Source organism: Theobroma umbraticum, unplaced genomic scaffold, assembly GCF_002168275.2.
Source record: "Theobroma umbraticum cultivar Fairchild unplaced genomic scaffold, ASM216827v3 scaffold_95.0, whole genome shotgun sequence".
In the NCBI taxonomy this organism is placed as follows: domain Eukaryota; kingdom Viridiplantae; phylum Streptophyta; class Magnoliopsida; order Malvales; family Malvaceae; genus Theobroma; species Theobroma umbraticum.
Window position 1 is genome coordinate 4,677,958 of NW_018397257.1, and position 21,127 is coordinate 4,699,084.

The 21,127-nt window shown below is 33.4% G+C and overlaps 3 protein-coding genes and 1 pseudogene across 3 annotated transcripts; 3 read left to right on the forward strand and 1 right to left on the reverse strand.

The window, feature by feature from the left end:
- The first annotated feature begins 2,373 nt into the window (after nt 1-2,373).
- Nucleotides 2,374-3,803, forward strand: LOC110412315 (uncharacterized). The gene is given in 7 exon segments (XM_089782896.1): nt 2,374-2,491; nt 2,494-2,634; nt 2,667-2,802; nt 2,896-2,939; nt 2,942-3,082; nt 3,131-3,305; nt 3,350-3,803. Coding segments are annotated over 7 exon segments (1,209 nt in total).
- A 7,087-nt stretch (nt 3,804-10,890) lies between these two features.
- On the forward strand, nt 10,891-11,954 carry LOC110412545 (uncharacterized). The gene is given in 2 exon segments (XM_021423096.2): nt 10,891-11,527; nt 11,530-11,954. Coding segments are annotated over 2 exon segments (810 nt in total). The 5' UTR covers nt 10,891-10,947; the 3' UTR covers nt 11,760-11,954.
- A 590-nt stretch (nt 11,955-12,544) lies between these two features.
- LOC110412543 (pentatricopeptide repeat-containing protein At1g08070, chloroplastic pseudogene) lies at nt 12,545-15,108 on the reverse strand (annotated as a pseudogene).
- Nucleotides 15,109-20,477: 5,369 nt separating this feature from the next.
- LOC110412316 (uncharacterized) lies at nt 20,478-21,126 on the forward strand (the record flags this gene model as incomplete). The annotated part of the gene is made up of 1 exon (XM_021422847.2): nt 20,478-21,126. A coding segment is annotated over exon 1 (597 nt), but the record flags the coding sequence as incomplete, so codon positions are not given.
- Nucleotide 21,127: the final 1 nt, after the last annotated feature.

The following is a 21,127-nucleotide window of genomic DNA, read 5'->3' on the forward strand; positions in this document are numbered from 1 at the left end:
TACTAATAAATCTTAATAGAATATTTAGGAATTTCATTCAAATGTGGATGTATGTATCTATTCTTATATATATATATATATATATATATATATATATATATATATAATCAGAAAAAAAAAATTTAATGATACTTAGTGGTGAAGGGAGTTTTACGATATGTTCATAAAAATGTTGTGCATTGTGAAACATTAATATACGTGAAACATTAATATACATATATATATATATTAATTGATTACTCAAACATTTAAGTTAAATGTGAATATATGTATCTTTACATATATACATACATATATATATATATACACACTCAAATATTAACTTGATTTATTAGAAATTTTCTTAAAACTTTTCTCAATAGTCGATTTTGAGAAATTCTTGAAGACTAAAATGGAGAAAAAGTTATCTTCTCTCATAGTACGGCAACAGATCTCGATCCTTTTTGCATTGTATGAAGCTTTTATCATGCTTCTCGTCTGCACAACAAAATTGCAACGTTGGTGGGGAGATCCCCAATGAAAGTCCATGGTCCGCTTTATTTTTCTCTTTTTAATTAAAAATACATGATAAAAAAATTGAAACCTGATTTGTTAAACTCATTATTCAAAGAAATATAAATAAAATGACGGTCTTTAATTGATTAAGAGCAAATTAAAATTATGTTAAATAAGTCAACCTCATTATTCTAATTAAAAGATGTTAGATTCTGTCTTACTAATTAAGAGCAAATTATTCTATTTTCTAGAATGTTATATATTGTAAAAATTATAGGGTTTTGCCCTTTGATATTAATTTCTGCATTTCTTTTCCTTGTTGATCGAGTGTAACGTGAATACATAAATGACGTTTGACAATTTGGTTTATCGATATGTATTATTTTAATTTTGTGTGTATACATATATATATATATATATATATAAATATGAAAAGAAAATGGGATCACTGTACATCGAATCACATGAATTTGGAGTCTTCTTAGAGTTTCCTTTCTTCACCTTTTTTTTTCCCCTGAAATATTATGAGCGCATGGGCTATTGTAATTTTCTCTCTTCATTAGTCTTTCCTCATATATAATTCCTCTTCCTTTTTTTTTTTCTAATTTTTTGGGATGTTTTCTTCTTCCTTAATGAGAATGGACCACTTCTCTACTTGTTCACCAATATTCAGCAACAATAATATAGGAAAGCAGTTGATTAGCTTTTAATTATTTTGCTAGGTATATCCGAAATATAACTCAAAACCTATGTTTGGAACATAGATATTCTGGAAGGTCTCCTTCTTCCACTTCAAAACTAAACTCAAAACTTTCAAATTAAAATCTCAATTAATCATCTGCTGCCTATCTCTTGAACAACTTGAAGAACATATTGCTGTTACTCGAAGGATCCAAATATTATTTGGATAATTTTATCCGATGCAAGCTTTTGTGGTTTTCTTAGGGAGCAAACTATAGCTGTACGTTGTTGCTTTTGAAAACAAGGAACATGTAATCAAAGCATGATTTAGAGATTTGATTAAGTTCCATCTGCTTAGCTAATTCAACCACAATGCACACGAGGGAGAAAATCTAACTATAGCAACTAATTAAATTCTAGATGGATTCTTATGATTAAGAATAAATGTACATCATCACATAAATTGGTAGTATATCTCATTCTTTAAAATAGTTAAAAAAATTTTGGGCACTTTAAATCTTGACATGCGAAAGCAGACGTAAGTAAAAGACTGAAGACTGTTATTTTATGTTATGTAATTAATAAGTAAAATTCTCTTTCCCATCCTTCATAATCTTACTTTACTCAGCCTAAAATTTAGATATAAGATTTTTAAGTTTTAATTAGTTTTAAATTTTAACTGTTAAAATGACCCGTTAGGAATAATAACAAATGAGTATAATAATGAAAATATTGAAAATTAAAAAAAAATTAAAACAAATAATTAAGTGTATAGCATTGCCGACTGAACGTGATCATTGTGATCAACACAGTTAACCATGTATATCAGTTTTTGATCTTGCTAAAATTTATGCGGAGGTATGCAAGGGAACCAAGTCACGACTGGTCGAAGTACATAGTTTATGTTTATATATATATATATCACCGTTTCTCTGACTTTTTCATATTATAAATCATAAACTAACATGGGCTAGCTAGTGGTCAAACACGAATGGAAAGATGAAATGAACGAACATGAGGCAATATTTAAAGATTATATCCAGCCTGTTAGGTTCATTAAATAAGAACATTTATTCAATAAATGATTGAAGAGAGCACTATAAATGGGGATGGCTACAATCTAAGAATCTCAGCAATCAATCAACAAAGCAATAGTTCGCACATCTATTTGCTGTTGATAGAGTTCAACTGCTAGCAATGAAATCGCTCAGACTGCCGGGGTTGGCTTATGCCTTGGCATTTTGCCTCGTAGTCACCACTGTGGCAGCCACCGACCCAACTTACAAGTATGCATCCCCTCCACCACCAATGCACCCATACCACCCACCAAGCCCTACAAGTCACCACCAGGTCTTAAGCATTCCCCTCCACCACCTTATCAATACAAGTCACCACCTCCTCCCATAAAATATCCACCTCCACAATATCACCACAAGTCCCCACCTCCTCCATACGCATACAAGTCCCACTACCACCAAAACACACATCTCCTCCACCACCTCCATATGTATACAAATCTCCGCCACCACCTGTTCACTCACCACTTCCTCCTTATGTATACAAATCCCCACCGCCACCTCCTTATACATACAAGTCCCAGCCACCACCCCCTTATCTATACAAGTCCCTCCACCACTAGTACACTCTCCTCCTCCTCTTTATATGTACAAATCCCCACCACCCCAAAGCACTCACCATCACCTCTTTATGTCTACAAGTCCCACCACCACCAGTACATTCACCATCTCCTCCTTACCAATACAAGTCCCTCCACCACCAATCCACTCACCTCCTCCTCCTTATGTCTATGAGTCCCCACCACCACCAGTACATTCACCACCTCCTCCTTATCTATACAAGTCCCCTCCCCACCAGTCCATTCTCCTCCTCCTCCTTATGCCTATAAGTCCCACCACTTCCAAAACACTCACCACCACCTCCTTATGTATACAAGTCCCCCCACCACCTCCTTACCTATACAAGTCCCCTCCACCACCAGTCCACTCTCCTCCTCCTCCTTATGTCTACAAGTCCCCACCACCTCCAAAACACACACCGCCACCTCCTTATGTATACAAGTCCCCACCACCCACAGTACATTCACCACCTCTTCCTTACATATACAAGTCCCTCCACCACCTGTTCATTCACACCTCCTCTTACCTATATAAGTCCCACCACCACCAGTCCATTCTCTCCTCCCTCCTCCTTCTTATGTTTACACATCCCCACCACCTCCAAAACACTCACCCCCACCTCTTATGTATACAAGTCCCCAACCACCAACACATTCACCACTCCTCTTACTTTACAAGTCCCATCCACCACCAGTCCACTCTCCTCTTCCTCCTTATGTCTACAAGTCCCCACCACCTCCTTATGTATACAAGTCTCCACCACCACCAGTACATTCACCACCTCCTCCTTACATATACAAGTCTCCTTCACCACCTGTCCATTCACCACCTTCTCCTTATGTTTACAGAACTCCACCTCCACCATCACATCCTAAGCCTCATCCCTCTCATCCCCCTCATCCTAAACCCCATCCCCCGCATCCTAAGACTCCTTCAGCGCCACACTCAAAGTATCTTTACAAGTCACCACCACCTCCAAAGGCTTATTAAGTTGATGCTTTCTCTTAAGACCATTTAAATTGGTGATAACACGTTCTATCGTGATGATATTTGTTATCACTTTGTTAAGTAGCCTTATAATCTTGGAAAAGAATAAGAATTTAAAAATATAGATGTTTGTGCACTTTGTTCTTATGTGTCAATCTGCCAATGGTTGTATCATTTCTTGTACTTGAGCAATAAAGACAATATATTATTTATTTCATAATGTTTATTTTTGTTTCCTAATGGTAGATGCTTTTTTATTGGGTAAAATACCCTTATCCCCTTAAGTTTTGATCGAAATCATATGACGGTTCATTAGCTTTTGAAATGAACATCCCGCCTAAAAAATTTTTTTTTTACTAAACACGTAAGTTCAGTCGTTAGTCAACTGTTAATATTTTCATCAACTTGTTGACGTGACAATGATAAAAAGATAATTTTACCCTTAATTAATTTTTAAAATTATTATTATATAATTTTATTTTTTTATTAATTAAAAAAAACCTCCCAAGATGGGGAGCATCGGAGTTCCCTTAAGGAGCCCAATTTAGGGCTTCCGAAGGCAGCACTTAGTGCTCCCCTAGGGAGCTCGATCGATAATCCCAAAGGAGCACTCGGTGCTGGCCTCTGTTATGAGCATCGATCTGGTGCTGCTCTCCTTTGGGGTGCACCGGTCAGTGCTCCCTTTCCTTGGGAGCACTGATCAATACGTGTTTCTTTTTTTTTAATTTTTTAAAATATAATAATAATTTTTTAAATTAATAAAAACTAAAAGATTTTTTAATATTTTCTTAATCTCTGTTAACAATGTTTGCATTTTTAAGGCAAAGTGTCCATTTCGAAAACTAATGGACCCGTTTGAAATTTCAACAAAAACTTAAGGAGGTTAGGGTATTTTATCCTTTTTTATTTCGACTGTAATCCAAGTTACTTACTTGGAATTTGGATTACTCACACCAAGGTATTTAATTGCTTGAGAAAGCTAAAATGAGAAAGAGATATATATTTAGAAAGATAATACGATCAATATGCATTGCTTGGAATCTATACATTCTTCATGTCCATGCGCATGTTAAAGATGACATTTCGTATTAAAGATTTGAGTATGTCATATAATTTTCAACAAATCTTCCATTATATATGGCACTCTTTTTTCCTTCAATTAAAGTGAGTTTTATTAAGAATCATTGAAGAGGTACAATAAAATGCATCATCCCTGAGGAGATGCATATGAAAAGAGGCTACTAGACATAAAAAAGCTATAGCAAAATAAAAGTTCATGAATAAAAATATAAAAATAAACAAACTAGATAACATGGTCTGATTACAGAGTAGCAAGAGAAACGAATCATTATCAAGCTAAAAGCATTATTACTCTATCAACTTTAAATTTGGCAAGAGAGTTAGAAAAGGTGTTACCAGCACATGGTGGTAAATGCTTAGCTATATGTAAATAGTCAAAATAATGCTTTCAGCTTGATAATGGATTACTTTGACTATTTACACATAGCTAAGGTTTTTATTATTATGCGTTAGTTGCTCAATAAAACTCTAAAAAATGCTTATTCAAATTCTGTTTAAAAAATTAAGAAAGGTAAGGTAAAATTAAGATAAAGATTTTAAATGAGTTAGAGTGCTCCCTTTTATATTAAAAAATTAAATTAAAAACAAGATAAAAGAAGTTATATGTGTTGGTGTAAATGAGGTTTAGATAGAATTAAATAACTAGTAAAATTGACTTCAATGAGAATTTTTCAATAAACATTATCTTTAGACTTATTTCTTCCCCACCACTTGGTATACAAAGGGAAAATTATGCAAATAGCCTTAGAAATACAATGTAGCCAATGTCTAACTTTGTCTTTGCACTTTATAAGAGTAAACCGCTAGATACACCTAAGGGTTTGCAAAGTTGTTTAGCCTTAGAGCCTACTTTCTATCGCAAGTAAATTATAAGAAATTTGGATTCCTTTGATAGATGATGGGAACTCAAGTGTTTATGTTTAATTTCAAAACATAACACTTGTATTGCTTTTGATTTTTTTGCTAATATCTTATTTATTTTTGGTGTGTCAAAATGGTTGGTAGCAAGTCTTTTATATAGGCTTGCAAACATCTCTTTTTAAGGACACAACCCTTTCATTTAAAAACCTCTTTGTCTTAAAGATGCTTTTGCATTTTGTAAGACACAATCCTTGGATAAAAGTATTGTTTCAATAATCATCTTATGAAAGGATAACTATTCATTTTATAAAACATGATCTTTGAGCTATAATATGAAAAGATAACTTTTCATATCTAAACTTTTCAACTGTGGTGTTTTTCAATTATCTCATAACCTTTGGATTCAAAGATATTTTTCAAATAGTCACTTTATCAAGAGATATAACTATTCACATGAAAAACCCACCTATAATCCAATAGTTACACTATGTCACTTTATGTGACATAACCTTTGAGTTAAGATAACTTTTCATTATGTGACATAACTTTTTATTTTGAAAATACACCAACAATCACCAACCATTTTTAAAATTTTCAAATACCTTTGGGAATCTTATGCATAAATGAAGGTATCCCGTAGATTTGAACCTTCACTTAGTGAGTGTGGTTGATTCCAGTTTGATTGAGTAGTTGACCAAGTATTGAACCATCAATTCTTTATTTGACTAATCAGACCACTAAACACACACAAGCTTTCTTGCTCACTTTGTATCTATTTTTACCAACACGTTTTATGGCTTTGTGTTTTGCATCCATTCATGAATGCTAGTTTGCGTCAAACCTTTAGTTTCTAAAAGCAACCACACTTCCATTCATATAGGTAACCCCTATCAGAAGTACCCTATAATTATAGTACTTCAACATATACATGTTATTGGTTTATTAAGAACTTTTGTTCAACCTTACCTTACACATTACAGGAACCAAACACTATACACCTCGGGATGGAAATATAAATTAATCCTGAAAATCACCATATGGTAGAATGGTCAGTATCCAAGACTTGCAAGTCAGTCGCAAGCATCAAGATAAGCTCCCACCATTGAAGATTTAGATGACAACTTTGAGGCCCATCCTTCTTGAGGTATTATTACCAAGTCCATTTTTAGACCTTTGACAAACAGATTCAATAAATTTTCACATGACCTCACATAAGTTATAGTAACTATACCATCACTAATTCTTTGTCTCCCAAAGATACATATGTCAAAGTCTAGTATATTGACTATTTTCATTTTATGCTTGATTATACGTTTTTGATATCGTTGCTTTATTATCACAATGTATTAAAATTCATGCCATTGGTTTAGACCATAACAAAATTTTATATAGTAAGTCCCATAACCATTCCACTTCTTGGGTGGCAAACGATAAGGTTATAAATTCAGCCATCATGGTGGAGTCTGCTTGACAAGATTGTTTCTTAGAACCTAAAGAAATAGCACCCCTACCAATTGTAAAATCCAACTTGTTGCAAAGGTCTAATCCATTCCATTTGAGTTCTAACTAGCACCTTTATACCTTTCTAAAACAGAAGAAAAACCTAAATAACAAATGCCATTATTCATTTTATTTTTTAAGTACCTTAAAACTCTATGAACAACATATCAATGTACTTTCCAGGGATTTCTTGTAAACGGAGTTAGCATCCCAACCACATATGCAATATCCAGCCTTGTACATATCATTGCTTACATTAAGCATCCAATCAAGCTTACATATTTATTTTATGTTATTGACTTTTCTTTGTTAGGTACTAACCTTATATTAGATTCATAAAACGTAAACACTGATGTACAATCTAACTTACCATACTTCATTACAATCTTTTGAATGTAATGAGATTGAGACAATATTAGGTCATTATTATCTCTGATTATTCTTATAACAAGAATAATATCCACCACACCCATATCTTTCATGTTAATATGAATATAACAAAGTCCTTCTTTCCAATCCATATACATTTTCGATGCATATCAAATACAATATCATATATATCAAGTACGAAAAGAAAACTTATCTTATAATTCGATGAGGAACCATTTTGTCACTTTCCTTGTCACCATCAAATTGATCCATTTTTTTCCAACGAATAAAGTTTCCTCCTTCAAAGCTATTTAGCTTGACAATGCTAGTATATCTCTTTTAGTGAAGTCATTTTGAATTCCAATTCTACAAAAAATAAGTCTTAAAATTATTAGTGCAGATGGGGTTTAGATGGAATTCAAATAACCGGTAAAATTGACTTCAAAGTAACCTTTCAATAGACGTTATCTTTAAGACCTATTTTGCTACCACGACTCAGTATGCAAAAGAAGAATTATGCAAATAGTCTTAGGGATATAATGAAGCTAACGTCTAACTTTATTTTCGCACTTTACAAAAGTGGACCGCTAGATACACCCTAGGGCTTGCAACGTTGTTTAAACTTAAAGCCTACTTTATGTAGCAAGTAGATATGAGGAATTTAGATTCTTTTGATAGATGATAAGAACTCAAATGTTTATTTTTAATTTTAGAACATAACACTTGTATTGCTCTTGATTTTTCTGCTAATAACTTATTTGTTTTTAGTGTTTCAAAATTGTTGGCAACAAGTCCTTTATATAGGCATGTAAGTGTCTCTTCTTAAAGACATAACCCTTTCATTAAAGCACCTCTTTGTTTTAAAGATACTTTTATATTTTGTAAAACACAATCTTTGGATAAAGGTATTGTTTCAATAATCACTTTATAAAAGGACAATGATTTATTTCATAAAATATAATCTTTGAGCTATAATATGAAAAGATAATTTTTTATATCTAAACTTTCTAGCTATAGTGTTTTTCAATTGTCTCATAACTTTTGGATTCAAATGTGTTTTTTCCAATATGTCACTTTACTAAAAGATATAACTATTTACATGAAAAACCTACGTATAATTCAATAGTTACACTATGTCACTTCACGTAACGTAATTTTTAAGTTAAAATAGCTTTTCTTTATATTATATAATCTTTTATTTTGAAAATACACCAACAATATAGACTCAAGCTTCAATCCATATGATGCATAAATCTTCACTTTGAATTACTTTGGATTATCTTTTTTGAACTTGAAGTGTCCATAGCTTAAGTTGAGCTAAGTCTAGCTAACATCTTAAAATCCAAAACTCAAGTTCATCTTAGTCATTTAAGTTATATCTATTATTAAAGTATTAAAAATATTTTTTATATTTATAAATACATTTAAAAATTAAATTTTAATTAAATATATTATTTTTATATAATAATATTCATGAATTAAGTCGAGTAAAACCCGAACCTTAAAAATGATATCCACAATCCAACTTGAGTGAAGTCAAGCTTATAAATCTAATGAGTTATAGTTGGCTCATGGATACTTTTAGTTTAAACCAACCTTTTAGAGAAAATTTCTTCAATACCAACCACTTAAACATGAGTATTATTTTAAAACCAAATTAACTAATTAATTAAATTTGGTATAAACTTTGGTTAAATTGTTATTTGATCTATTCAAAAACTTCTTTTAATTATTTTTGAAATAAATTTTGGTTGCTAAACTTTGAAATCCAATCATGTCATAAATATTTGAAATAAATTTTCATTTATTATTATTATTATTATTATTATTATTACAAAAACTTATAAAATTAAAGGGTGGACAATTGATTGCATGTTGTTGAAGTTGGACTAGTTAAGGACTTGGCTCTTGAAGACTTTTCTCACTCTCTAACCTCCCTTTTCCACAATTTAACCTGTTCTTCAAACATTCTTTGGTTTCTGTCTATTAGACTTAATTAGTTAAGGAAAACCTTTCATATATTAACCATCAACTTTAAATTGTTAATTTCAGAGTAGCCATTGACCAATTTCATTGACTCTTCTATCCTCGTTTTATCTAAAACTGCATAAACGACATATTTTACGGAATTGTTTTTATAATTAACATTTGTTCAAAAATCAATTAAAATAAAAGTGACAAAATTCAATAAAATCGAATTACAATTGCAAATTTAATAATTTTCCTTTTATTATTGAAATTAGAAAGGAAAAAGGTTTGTTTGGATGAAAAATAAATTAAAAAAATTATATTATATTTTGAATCCCACAAACAGTCAGCGAAGGTTGCCACTTGCCACATTTTTCATTAGGTAGAGGTATCCACGGCTTGGGCCAAGCCTATCGGGCCTATCTTTTTAAAAGTCAAGCCCAAGCTTCTTTCAACTCAATCATGTTACATTTTATTTTATTATTAATATATATTATATTAATATTTTAATACATTAAATATATTTATAATTAAATTAAATAAGTATATTATTTATTGATAAATAAATTAATTAGATTAAGCTGAGCCAAATTCAAGCCCACAAATCATGCCCAAGTCCAGACACATTGAGTGGGTGAGTCGGCCCTTGACATCCCTAAAATTATGATATATTTAAAAAAATTAATAAATTTTTACATTAATTAAATAGATATGTGACAACATTCAAAATTTTCTTGTGAAGTATAAAACTCCATTGCTAGTATATAGAACAATGATCTAAACGAAAAACATCCTCCATGAGTTAAAAGTTATAGATGTGAATTCTTCGAACAAATTAAAATCCCCATAACTTCATAAAAAAAAGGAAAGAAAGATCCATTACATTCTAATTAATGCTACATTTTAATCACATATAATTATTTTTCATAAAGTTTTAAGAATTAAAAGAAAAAAAATAAAAGTAACAATATTAAAACACAGTACCTTCATTGGTTGCATTTGGTGAATACATCAAACAATCTGCCTGTTCTGCAAATTGATTGATGTCAAGATGATTTAAGGACACAATGTATTAATATGATATACAAATAATTTTTCACATCTGTTTTGACTTTTTTCCTGGTGCGCAACACGGACTAACGTGGGCAACCTTGTGGGAGCCGGGAAACACGAATTGCAAGTTGAATTAAATGAATTGAAACAATAATTTAATCCAGCCTGTTATGGACATTGAACTAGAGTTATATATTTGCATAAACTATCCCAGATGAATCTATAAATAGGGCCACCAACAGCCTTACAATTCATGCAGAAAAACATTAGTTCCTAGATCTAGTTTCTTGGTCGTAGAGTTGGAAGTAGCTGGAAAATGGGAAGCCCCGCACAACCAGGGCTTTTGCCTCATCTGGTTTTTGTTTTGGCATTTTGCCTTGCAACTACCATTGTGTCAGCTGCATACCCACCTTACGAGTATGCATCTCCTCCACCACCAGAGCACCCATATCATCCACCAGGCCACTACGAATCACCACCACCTCCCAAGCGCCAGCATCACCCACCCGGCCATTACAAGTCACCACCACCTCCGGAGCAACCCACAGCACCCACCATCGTATCATTACAAGTCTCCACCACCCCCGAACATTATCCTCCACCCCTATACCATTATAAGTCACCACCTCCTCCAGTAAAATACCCAGCTCCATTACCTCACTATAAATCTCCACCTCCTCATCCCAAGTCACCACCACCTCATTACGTCTATAAGTCTCCACCACTCCCATCACACCCGCCTCCTCATCCAAAGTCACCACCACCTCATTATATTTATAAATCTCCACCACCATCATCACACCCACTGCCGGTTCATTCACCACCTCCTCATTACGTCTACAAGTCCCCACCACCACCTCATTACATCTATGAGTCCCCTGCACCACATCCCAAACCCTCAAAGCACCTCCTCCTCATTACATCTACGAGTCCCCACCACCACCATCACATCCCAACCCCTACAAATCTCCACCTCCTCATTACGTTAATGAGTCCCCACCACCATCTCTTCCCAACCCCTACAAATCTCCACCACCATCACATCCCGAGACTCCTGCCCCTCCATCTCATGACCACTATTCTCCTCCATATCTTTACAAATCACCACCACCTCCAAAGACCTACTAAGCTGATGCTTTTATTTTGATCCAGTTTTACTTGGAGTTATGACGACAAGTTCTCCATACCATCAATAATTCGAGTGTGTTAGGCTTGCTATTCTGTTTTAGAATAAGAGGTTTAAAATGGAGAGTCTTGCTCATTTGTATGCGCCAGCTCTTGTATCATTTCTCATAAGAATGAGAACAATAATTTTCTTTCTGAGTACATGCCTATTTCTGTTTCAGTTATAGATTAATTAATAAGTTTATTATTACAAATGGCAGATGCAAGTCACATGGTTGCTTGTTGAAATGCAATAATTTAGACTATACTTTTATTACTACTATCTTGGCCATCTCAAACCGTTATAAATTTAAGAAATCAACTCTTCTAGACTTGAAAGAAATATAACGTTTATGTATGCACACAAGTTGAGGTCTCATTATAAATTTTTGGGGAGCAGAACTATTACTGAATATTGCAATCCTTTTACTTTGCAAAGTTTCAAATGCAACTTATATCATCAATTTTCTACAAGATTCAGTGAAATACTCATTTATAGGTTCTATTCATGCTGATATTCTTTCAGATGGTATAACATCAAATCTGGACATATGTATCCGACTGACTTATTTTCTCATACTTTATAAAGATGAAGTCTTTAACCAATAGTACAAAAATGGCCAAAAGAAAACCATTCAGTTCGACAAATCAGTGCCAAAAGGATGTATTGGCACAAACTGATTGATAGGTCAAAAGATTTGATCCTTTCAAAGGTTTAGGGAATTAATTAAGCCAGTCGAGATCTCTTGATGAGCATGGTCGTCAATCACCGTTCTAGGTAATGATTCCTAACAGTTTGATATTGGAAAAGTATACTCAGAGCACAACAATGCCATGCAGAATGCTGTAGAGTTGCCAGCTAGATTTTGTAGGGTTCAGGAACTTGAGTAATTAATTGGACCCCTTTCCTTTCACATCTAGATCGGTTTGACCTCGTTTTCTGTTACGTAAAGAAGGTACAAGAGGGGAACAGGGATTCCAAACTTAGACCTCAATCCTTAATCCTCCTAAGAAGAGTACAAAAGCAGGTTGGTGTTAACCCCTGTCTAAGACAAGGTCTAGCCTCTACCTAAGCCAAAACACAACTAAGGGTATAATTTGAGAAACTTACATTTTCTAGGCATTTATGCGAATATTGACCATAATTTTCTTACCCCGCTTCTTGTTTTGAACACACAAAGCCTTGTGAGAAAGCGAAGGAAATATGCCAACATGCCTGAAGGCCTCCATTAATTTTCCCACACAAAATCATTCTCAATTATCTACATAAGCTGTAATAGGAGATACAGTTGCTATTTGAAAATTGGCCAGGGCTCTGTAAGTGAATTGCCATTTCTTCCAGCAACTTTCTTAACTCCTCATTTCTTGGGTGTGATTTGTCACCCTTCCGGAACTCATGAACAATACCATTGACTTCAATTAAACTGCAACCGGGAGTCTTCTTTAGTTTTCTTTCTTTCATTGCCTTTCTCAACTTTAGCGCATCTTTCCACCTATTTGCAGATGAATAGATGTTTGACATGAGTATATATGCACCATCTCTTACAGGTTCAATGGCAACAAGTTTTTTCATTACACTTTCCCCAAGCTCAACTTTTCCATGAATGCTACAAGCTCCTAGTAATGCACCCCAAACAAATGCATCAGGCTCAATTGGCATATTTGCTATGAATTCTTCTGCCTCACTTATTAGTCCAGCACGGCCCAAAAGATCAACCATACAACCATAGTGCTCTGTTTGAGGTTGCAGATTATAAACTGTTGACATGTCTTCAAAGTGCTTCCAACCCTCCTCCACCAGCCCAGCATGACTACATGCAGAAAGGACACCAACAAACGTCACGTCATCTGGTTTGACACCCACAACAGGCATCTCCGCAAAGATTTCCAACGCTCTCTCAGCTTCTCCATTCATTGCGAATCCAACAATCATAGCTGTATAAGAGAAAATATCTCTACATTTCATGGAATGAAACACCCCAAAAGCTTGTTCTACGCTTCCACACTTAGCATACATATCCACCAATGCATTTCCTATAAAACCATCTGCCTTGATTCGATTTTTATCAACATATGCATGAACCCACTTTCCGAATTCGAGCTTCCCAAGATTACCACAAGCATTCAGAACGGCAACCAGAGTAACATTGTCCGGCTTAAGACCTATCTTTTGCATATCATGAAAGACATCTAATGCTTCCTTAAATTGTCCTTGTTGAACTAGACCAGATATCATGGAATTCCAAGAAACCACATTTTTATCAGGCATTAAATCAAACAACTGACGAGCTGAATCCACATCGCCACACTTCATGTACATATCAACCAATGCATTGTCAACAAAAACATCCGAACCAACATCATGAAAGTTGCATATAGTTTCATGAATTTGGGTCCCCAAACTCAATTCTCCCAGCCTTGAACAAGCGGAAAGGACGACGACCAATGTCATTTTGTCGGGTGTTAAATTTTCTCTACACATATCAAAGTAAGCCTGAATGGCTTCCTTGGCAAAACCCATTTTAACAAAAGCTTGAATAAGGGTAGTCCAAGAGACCAAGTCTCTCTCAGGACTTTGATCGAACAAGTTTCGAACATAATCAATGATCCCACAAACAGCATAAAGCCGCATGAGAGTGTTGAGAACATAAACATTTGAATTAAGATTAAACTTTATGGAATGCGCGTGGATTTGTTGGCCTTCTTCCAGGGCATGGAATTTAGCACATGCTTTGAGGACATAAGGAACAGTGTAAGTGTCAGGATAAATACCCTTGGTTATCATTTCTTTGTACAACGCCATGGCTTCCGAGGAATTTGAGAGGGCTTGGATTATAGAATTATAAAAATGCACTTGCAAATGTGGAGCTTTTAAGTGGCTGACAAGTTCCCTGGCATAATTAAGGCTCTCAGGGGAAGAAAGAGGGCTGAGAAATGATAAAATTTTGGCGTAGAGGAGTTGGGTTTGGAGAGGTCTCGTTTTGATGGTTGAAGCATGGAGTTGTTTAATCTGTTTTGTAGATTGGCATAATTCTAAAGTATCAAAGGGATTATTGATGTAATTGGAATGTGGGGTTTTGGGAGGAGTATTGGTATAGTTAATAATATTTGCAGAAGAAAAGATGAAAGGTTTTTGCATTCTGGAGAGAATGGAAGGGAGTTTAAGCATAACATTTGAGGAGGTTTAGGCTGTGGAGCAATGGTTGTGGGAATGTTGCCGGGGCTTATACTAGCGCAATTCCATTATTTTCAAGTGATATGTTACTGGACAAAACTGTGATGAAATATCCTATCACTCTCTTATTTATCTTTGCTAAATAAATGTCGTCCACTATAAACTCCATGTGAGTAGATTATTTCAAAGGGGGCAATCAGTATTTTAATTTTAAGGCTATAGATTCAAACTTGGACAAATAAGCATCAAGAATACGAGTGGTTAGGCTCAATCATTTGAGAGTTTAGTCTATAACTCTGCTCTTGTTTAAACCAAGAGCCGTTAGAGATTATAGCCAAGCCATCGAATGGGAAATCCTTGCAACCAGCACTCGCCTGTTTGATTTGCCATAATATAATTAGATTAGTGCAAATTTGGAAGGCTTGGAGTTATGGTTTTAGGCAACATGAAAAACCACTGTGTATGAATGATCAAGTTATTTCCCTAATCACAAAATAAAAGGCAAGGCTTCATACAGATTTTATTGAAATCCATCCATAAATAAAATATCTTGTTGAAGACCACATGGGCAGATGGGATCTGCATTGCGGCCCAGCAATGAGACTGTAGCAATTCCAATTCCTTGGAAACTAAAATGAGAATGGACGTCCTTGAATAAGGCATTCACATGAACCTAATTAACATTTGCAGAAATACAAACAAAAAAGAATTTAATTGTAAAAATTAATTGAAATTCCGAAAATTAAATCGGCGACTTCTTGCGAAGATGCTTGATTATGTTCATTTGGTATTTTTATTGCACCTAGAATATGATTAACTCTCTCTTAATGAATACTATAAGGAACAACTATAGACTTCAATCAAATTGTATTATTGCAATTCAATTTCAGTAAATTTTGGGACCACTAATTTGTCAACGTCAAACTAATTAACCAATCACATGAATTTATATCCTTTAGTTATTTCTTATATATATATATGAAAAACTAGTGGTAGAATTTTTATTTTTTTTTGAGACGATATGATATAAGAGTTGAAAGGAACAAAACTTAATGATATTTTTTATATTACAATGTACATTTCCTGAAAAGAAATTACAATATGCATATATAATCTATGTATATTAAAAATTATCCCTAAATAAACTAATTGATCAACACTGATATAGTTTCATTGTTTGAAACATGGGGACTTGATTTCAAGATTGACTTTGGACTTTTTGAATTTATGTTCCTCAGAGCTTAAACCCTCACTGTTCTTGAGCTATTTTACATTTTTAAATTTTTTTTAATTTTAAGCTGATTAGCCTCGCAGCATTATACGAACCTTTTTCTAGTATAAATTTAAAATCACTCGTTGAACTTCTTCACGAGAGAAAAAGTAACTATGCATTTTGAGTCTTGCGATTTAACTTACCGTAAATCAATTTGGAAAAGGACTTTGATTTTAGTATTTTAGAAAATTTCCTATGAATTTGATGTTCTATCATTTGTAATGCCAACAAGTTAAGAATATATACATTAAAATTTGTTATCTGGTATAGAAAAAAGTAAGGATTTTAAATATTTAAAATGAAATGGTCCAGAAAGAAACGTAAAAAAACTATTTAATGTCATATTATATGTATTGTATATTAGACATGTAGTTTGTTGTCATGTTACATCATTTAACTTATTAATTTATGGTAAAAGATGTTCACTACTTTAATGAATCAAATTCATGATATTTGTACAATATTTCATTTTTATTTACCATATATAAGACTCAATTTTTGAAATTGTAATTTTTTTAAAATGTTTCAAACTCATCGATTAATTATCATTAATATTTGATGAAATTTATCATCTCAGAATCATGTGAATGTCTTAGTAGGTGTCCACATAACAGTAAAAAAAGAAATGGACCCAAACACTTAAGAAGAGTAATTAAATGATAACAAACAAATTGAGTAATAATTTTTTTCTTTTTGCATTCCAAACAAAATTAACTTTTGCTTTAACTTTTTTTGGTTATAAATTTATACTTAAGAAGGATAAAACAATGAAATATTTTAACCTTTGGCCAAGGTTAAGCCAAGTTGTTGTAAACTTTTTTTTCTTAATCCTTCAATGATTTGTTTTGATCAAATTAAAAAAGAAAAAAAAAAGAGGAAACTGTGAGGTCCTAATTAAAAGAATAATGATAATTGACCAAAAATATAATGATAAAACAGCTGTAAAAATCGAATATAGATTATATTAGGATGAGCTTTTCTTTAGACAAATACAACCTGCAAAGGAAATAAAGATTAGCCATTAACGAGACTCTCCATTTAATTATAAGAAAGGACCTAAAAAATAGGATCAATTTGGCAGTCATTCAATACTTATATTACAACCAAAGTTTAACAGTGTCCTAAACATTTATATTGTATAATTTTATAACATCTTCCAATGAATACAAACAATCAAAGTTATCCCCAAATAAACTTAAACGTTAATGTTGCAGGTGTTTTTTGGGGATGTAACGTATAGGTGGAGCTAGGTGCAAGCCCAACCTCTCAAGCTGTTATTTTACTAGGATGTCCTACATGGGATAACTTAGAGTTTCGTTATTCTTTATTAATTTAAGTTTTGGGGATAATCAATCGTCTATACATTATATTAAAATTGTCCCTTGATAGGGTATTGTAGTACACTGTAACATAGAGGTCCTCCCATGCCGAAACCTGACTCCTTATTTAATAGACATGTGGCGTAGTATTTGGTTTTCTTTCAAGGTGAGCGGCGGTTGGTGGTGGCTATAAAAATTCTAATGAGCAACAGAAAAATTTTACGAAAAGATTAACAACAAAATCAAAGAAATTCCTTAGAAAATCTACACAACAACCATTAGGTCAGCCTTTGAAATCTTAAGCCTAACCAATATTTTTAAACTACAACTACATGACTGAAACTACAAAATCATCGAAAACAAAAATCTATAAATCTATAAAATCACCAAAAAAAAAAACTAAAAACTCCCAAAGAAATGAAACAAAATTTGAACAAAAATTCATCTAAAAATCACAAAGAAAGAAAAGGAAATTAAAAAAAGAAAATGAAGTAAATAGGAGAGGTATTTCGATTTTTGGAAAGAAGAAAGGAGGTCATGTTCATGCTACGTTCATGTATACTATGCTTTTTATTTTAAAATAGATTAATATGCTTTAAAAAAAAAATCAACGTTAGGAATTAAAAAAGTTATAACACAATACCTCGGGGTAAACACTAGTAATATCAAGAAAGATATCTCAAATTCAAATCCTAAAACTTAATTTTAATAGTATGATAATTTATTATGGACTTAAATTTTTGGGTAATTTTCTCTCCAGCTTAACAGTATATAAAAAACATTTTGATTAGGATCCGGTTTTCTGCTTAGTTCTTTCTTTTTCTCATGAGCAAGCAAAGTTTTAGTTTTCCTTGTTTAATTTGATTAGGATTAGTGGAATCATGTTCTTCACCCCCAATGATTTTTTGTGCAGTCCTTTCGGAGGAGTATTACTTTCTAATGCGCGAATCATGATAATGTGTCATAAAAAATTTATTGTAAAAAGTAACAGATTTGAAATAGTATATGAATCTTTAAGACAAATATAATCACCTTTTAAAAAAAGAGATAAATGAAAAACATGAGGTCGATTCTTGCAAAATTTGATTCCTACATAAGATGGGATTAATTTGTGGGTTAGTGCAAAGAATTTTATGTACAAAAAGAGCAAGGAATCCCAAAATAAAATGCCGGTTGCTATTCACATTTTGTTCACATGATGGTGTACGGTGTACCTAATATTCCAAGAAACACACAAAAAAAAGGAAAGAATTATTAATAAAAAAGTTAAAATTTTAAAAATAGATCAACCAGTAGATATAATCTAAAATACAACAAAATTTTTCTAATGAATTTTCTTAATCAAACTTAATTCAACAAATAATTATACATCATTTGGATCCATTGGCTACTTAATTTAAGTTGTATAATACATATATATATATATAGTATAAGAGAATAAAAATTTGTGCCTATCACATGATTAAAAATTTTCCTAATCGACCATTTTATCATTATCATATATATATATATATATATGCAATTAATTAGGCCAACATGAATTAAGCTATCACATGTATCGGACCTTTCACCAATAAAATTTGCACGAAACATAAATTTAGTCTTTCTTTTTTTCTTTTTTTTTTTGTGCTATGCCCCAAAAGGATTCACATGATTTTATTATATTTGCAATTAAATCCATGCATGGCTGTAATGTTTCTCAAGCTTTCCCCACCAATACTTCTATACCAACAACAAAATTAAATAAAAACTGGTTAATTCCATTAAAATATGACTTAAAAGCAATATCATTGACTTTGAATTCGAGCAAAGAATATATTTTAGAACAATTTACAAGTAGCTATTAAACAAAATAGGAATTCAATCACCTATAAAATTGAAATAAAGGATCAGTAATTCACCCATTTTTTGTTAAAAAAAAAATCATTTAGTGCTGCTTATCGCCATAGACTTAAAACATAGTTTAGTGATTTATTATAAGTACATAAATAACATGAGAAATAATAACTCTATAATATTTAAAGAATCTAGACTTAGGAATGTCTAGATACAATATTTGATGCACAATATATTCGAATTAGTTAATCGTGCTTACCGAATTTAGACAATCAATTAAGTCTCAACGTTTTAGAGTTTAAATTTTTTCAACAACACGCGACAAATAGTTAGTAGCGTAGAGATCCACGGCCACTCAGTAATTCACCATTAATAATTACAAAGATTGTGGAAAAAGATAAATCTTGGTCAAAATTGGAAGACATTTTAAAATCATTTAAGAATACTTCAAAGTGTTAGAGCTAGTGTGTGTCTTATGTATTTGGTTGACCTATAAATTTTCCTTGAAGATAGTCTGAACATTACCGAGGCACCTTCTGTCTCCAAGCATTAAAGTTACCAAGTCCAAGGTAGTTCAAACGTGACAAATTCCTTCCAGGACAGGGTCGAATTGCTATCATCAAAATAATAAATTTTAGTTGAAGAACGCGTTCCAAGTTTCTGATGGTGATAACACTCTTAATCTGGCTGCAGCCTGCAAGCATGTTGTGTAACTCTAGTTTATCAAATTTTGGGACTAAATTCAGTTGCGCGTTGCTGCTAAATTCAACTGCTGAAGAAGGCATTATACCTGTATCTTGCTGGAACGCGTTGGTGTTTTGTTTATGCTCTCTGGACTTAGTCTTTTCATCATGGAATTGGTCTAAAAGGCGGTGACAGGTTGAGGGAAACAACCACGAGCAAAGGCAAATTGGCGTTTTATATTAAGGTCAAATGTTAGACATTGTTAAAATAACATTTTAATCCAGCCTGTAGTCTTATATATATATATATTAAACCAATAAAATATACCATCAATGATTGGGGAGATGAGTATATATGGGGCTGTCTCTTCACCATGTAATAAGCCTCAAGAATTAATAGAGTTTCTAGCTGACATTTCCCTAGCAGTTACAATTGAATTGCAAGGGAATGGGAACCTCAGTACATCCACCGGGGCACTGGCCTCGACTCATCTTTGCTATGGCATTTTGCCTTGTAGCAACTAGCGTGGTTGCCGATGAACCTGATGTATATTCTTCTCCACCTCCACCAGAGCACCGAGAGGACAAACCATATCCTCATAAGTCTCCCCCACCTCCGACCTACTATTATAAATCTCCACCACCACCACCTTATTACTATAAATCCCCTCCACCTCCTTCACCATCACCTCCACCTCCCTACTATTATAAGTCTCCACCTCCACCATCACCATCACCACCACCACCACCTTATTATTACAAGTCACCTCCACCTCCTTCACCATCTCCCCCACCTCCGTACCATTACAAGTCACCACCTCCGCCATCTCCCAGTCCTCCACCACCATACCATTACAAGTCTCCACCCCCACCATCTCCATCACCACCACCTCCTTACTATTACAAGTCACCACCACCTCCTTCACCTAGTCCACCACCTCCATACTACTACAAGTCACCACCTCCACCGTCCCCTAGCCCACCGCCACCATATTACTACAAGTCACCACCTCCACCATCCCCTAGCCCACCACCACCATACTACT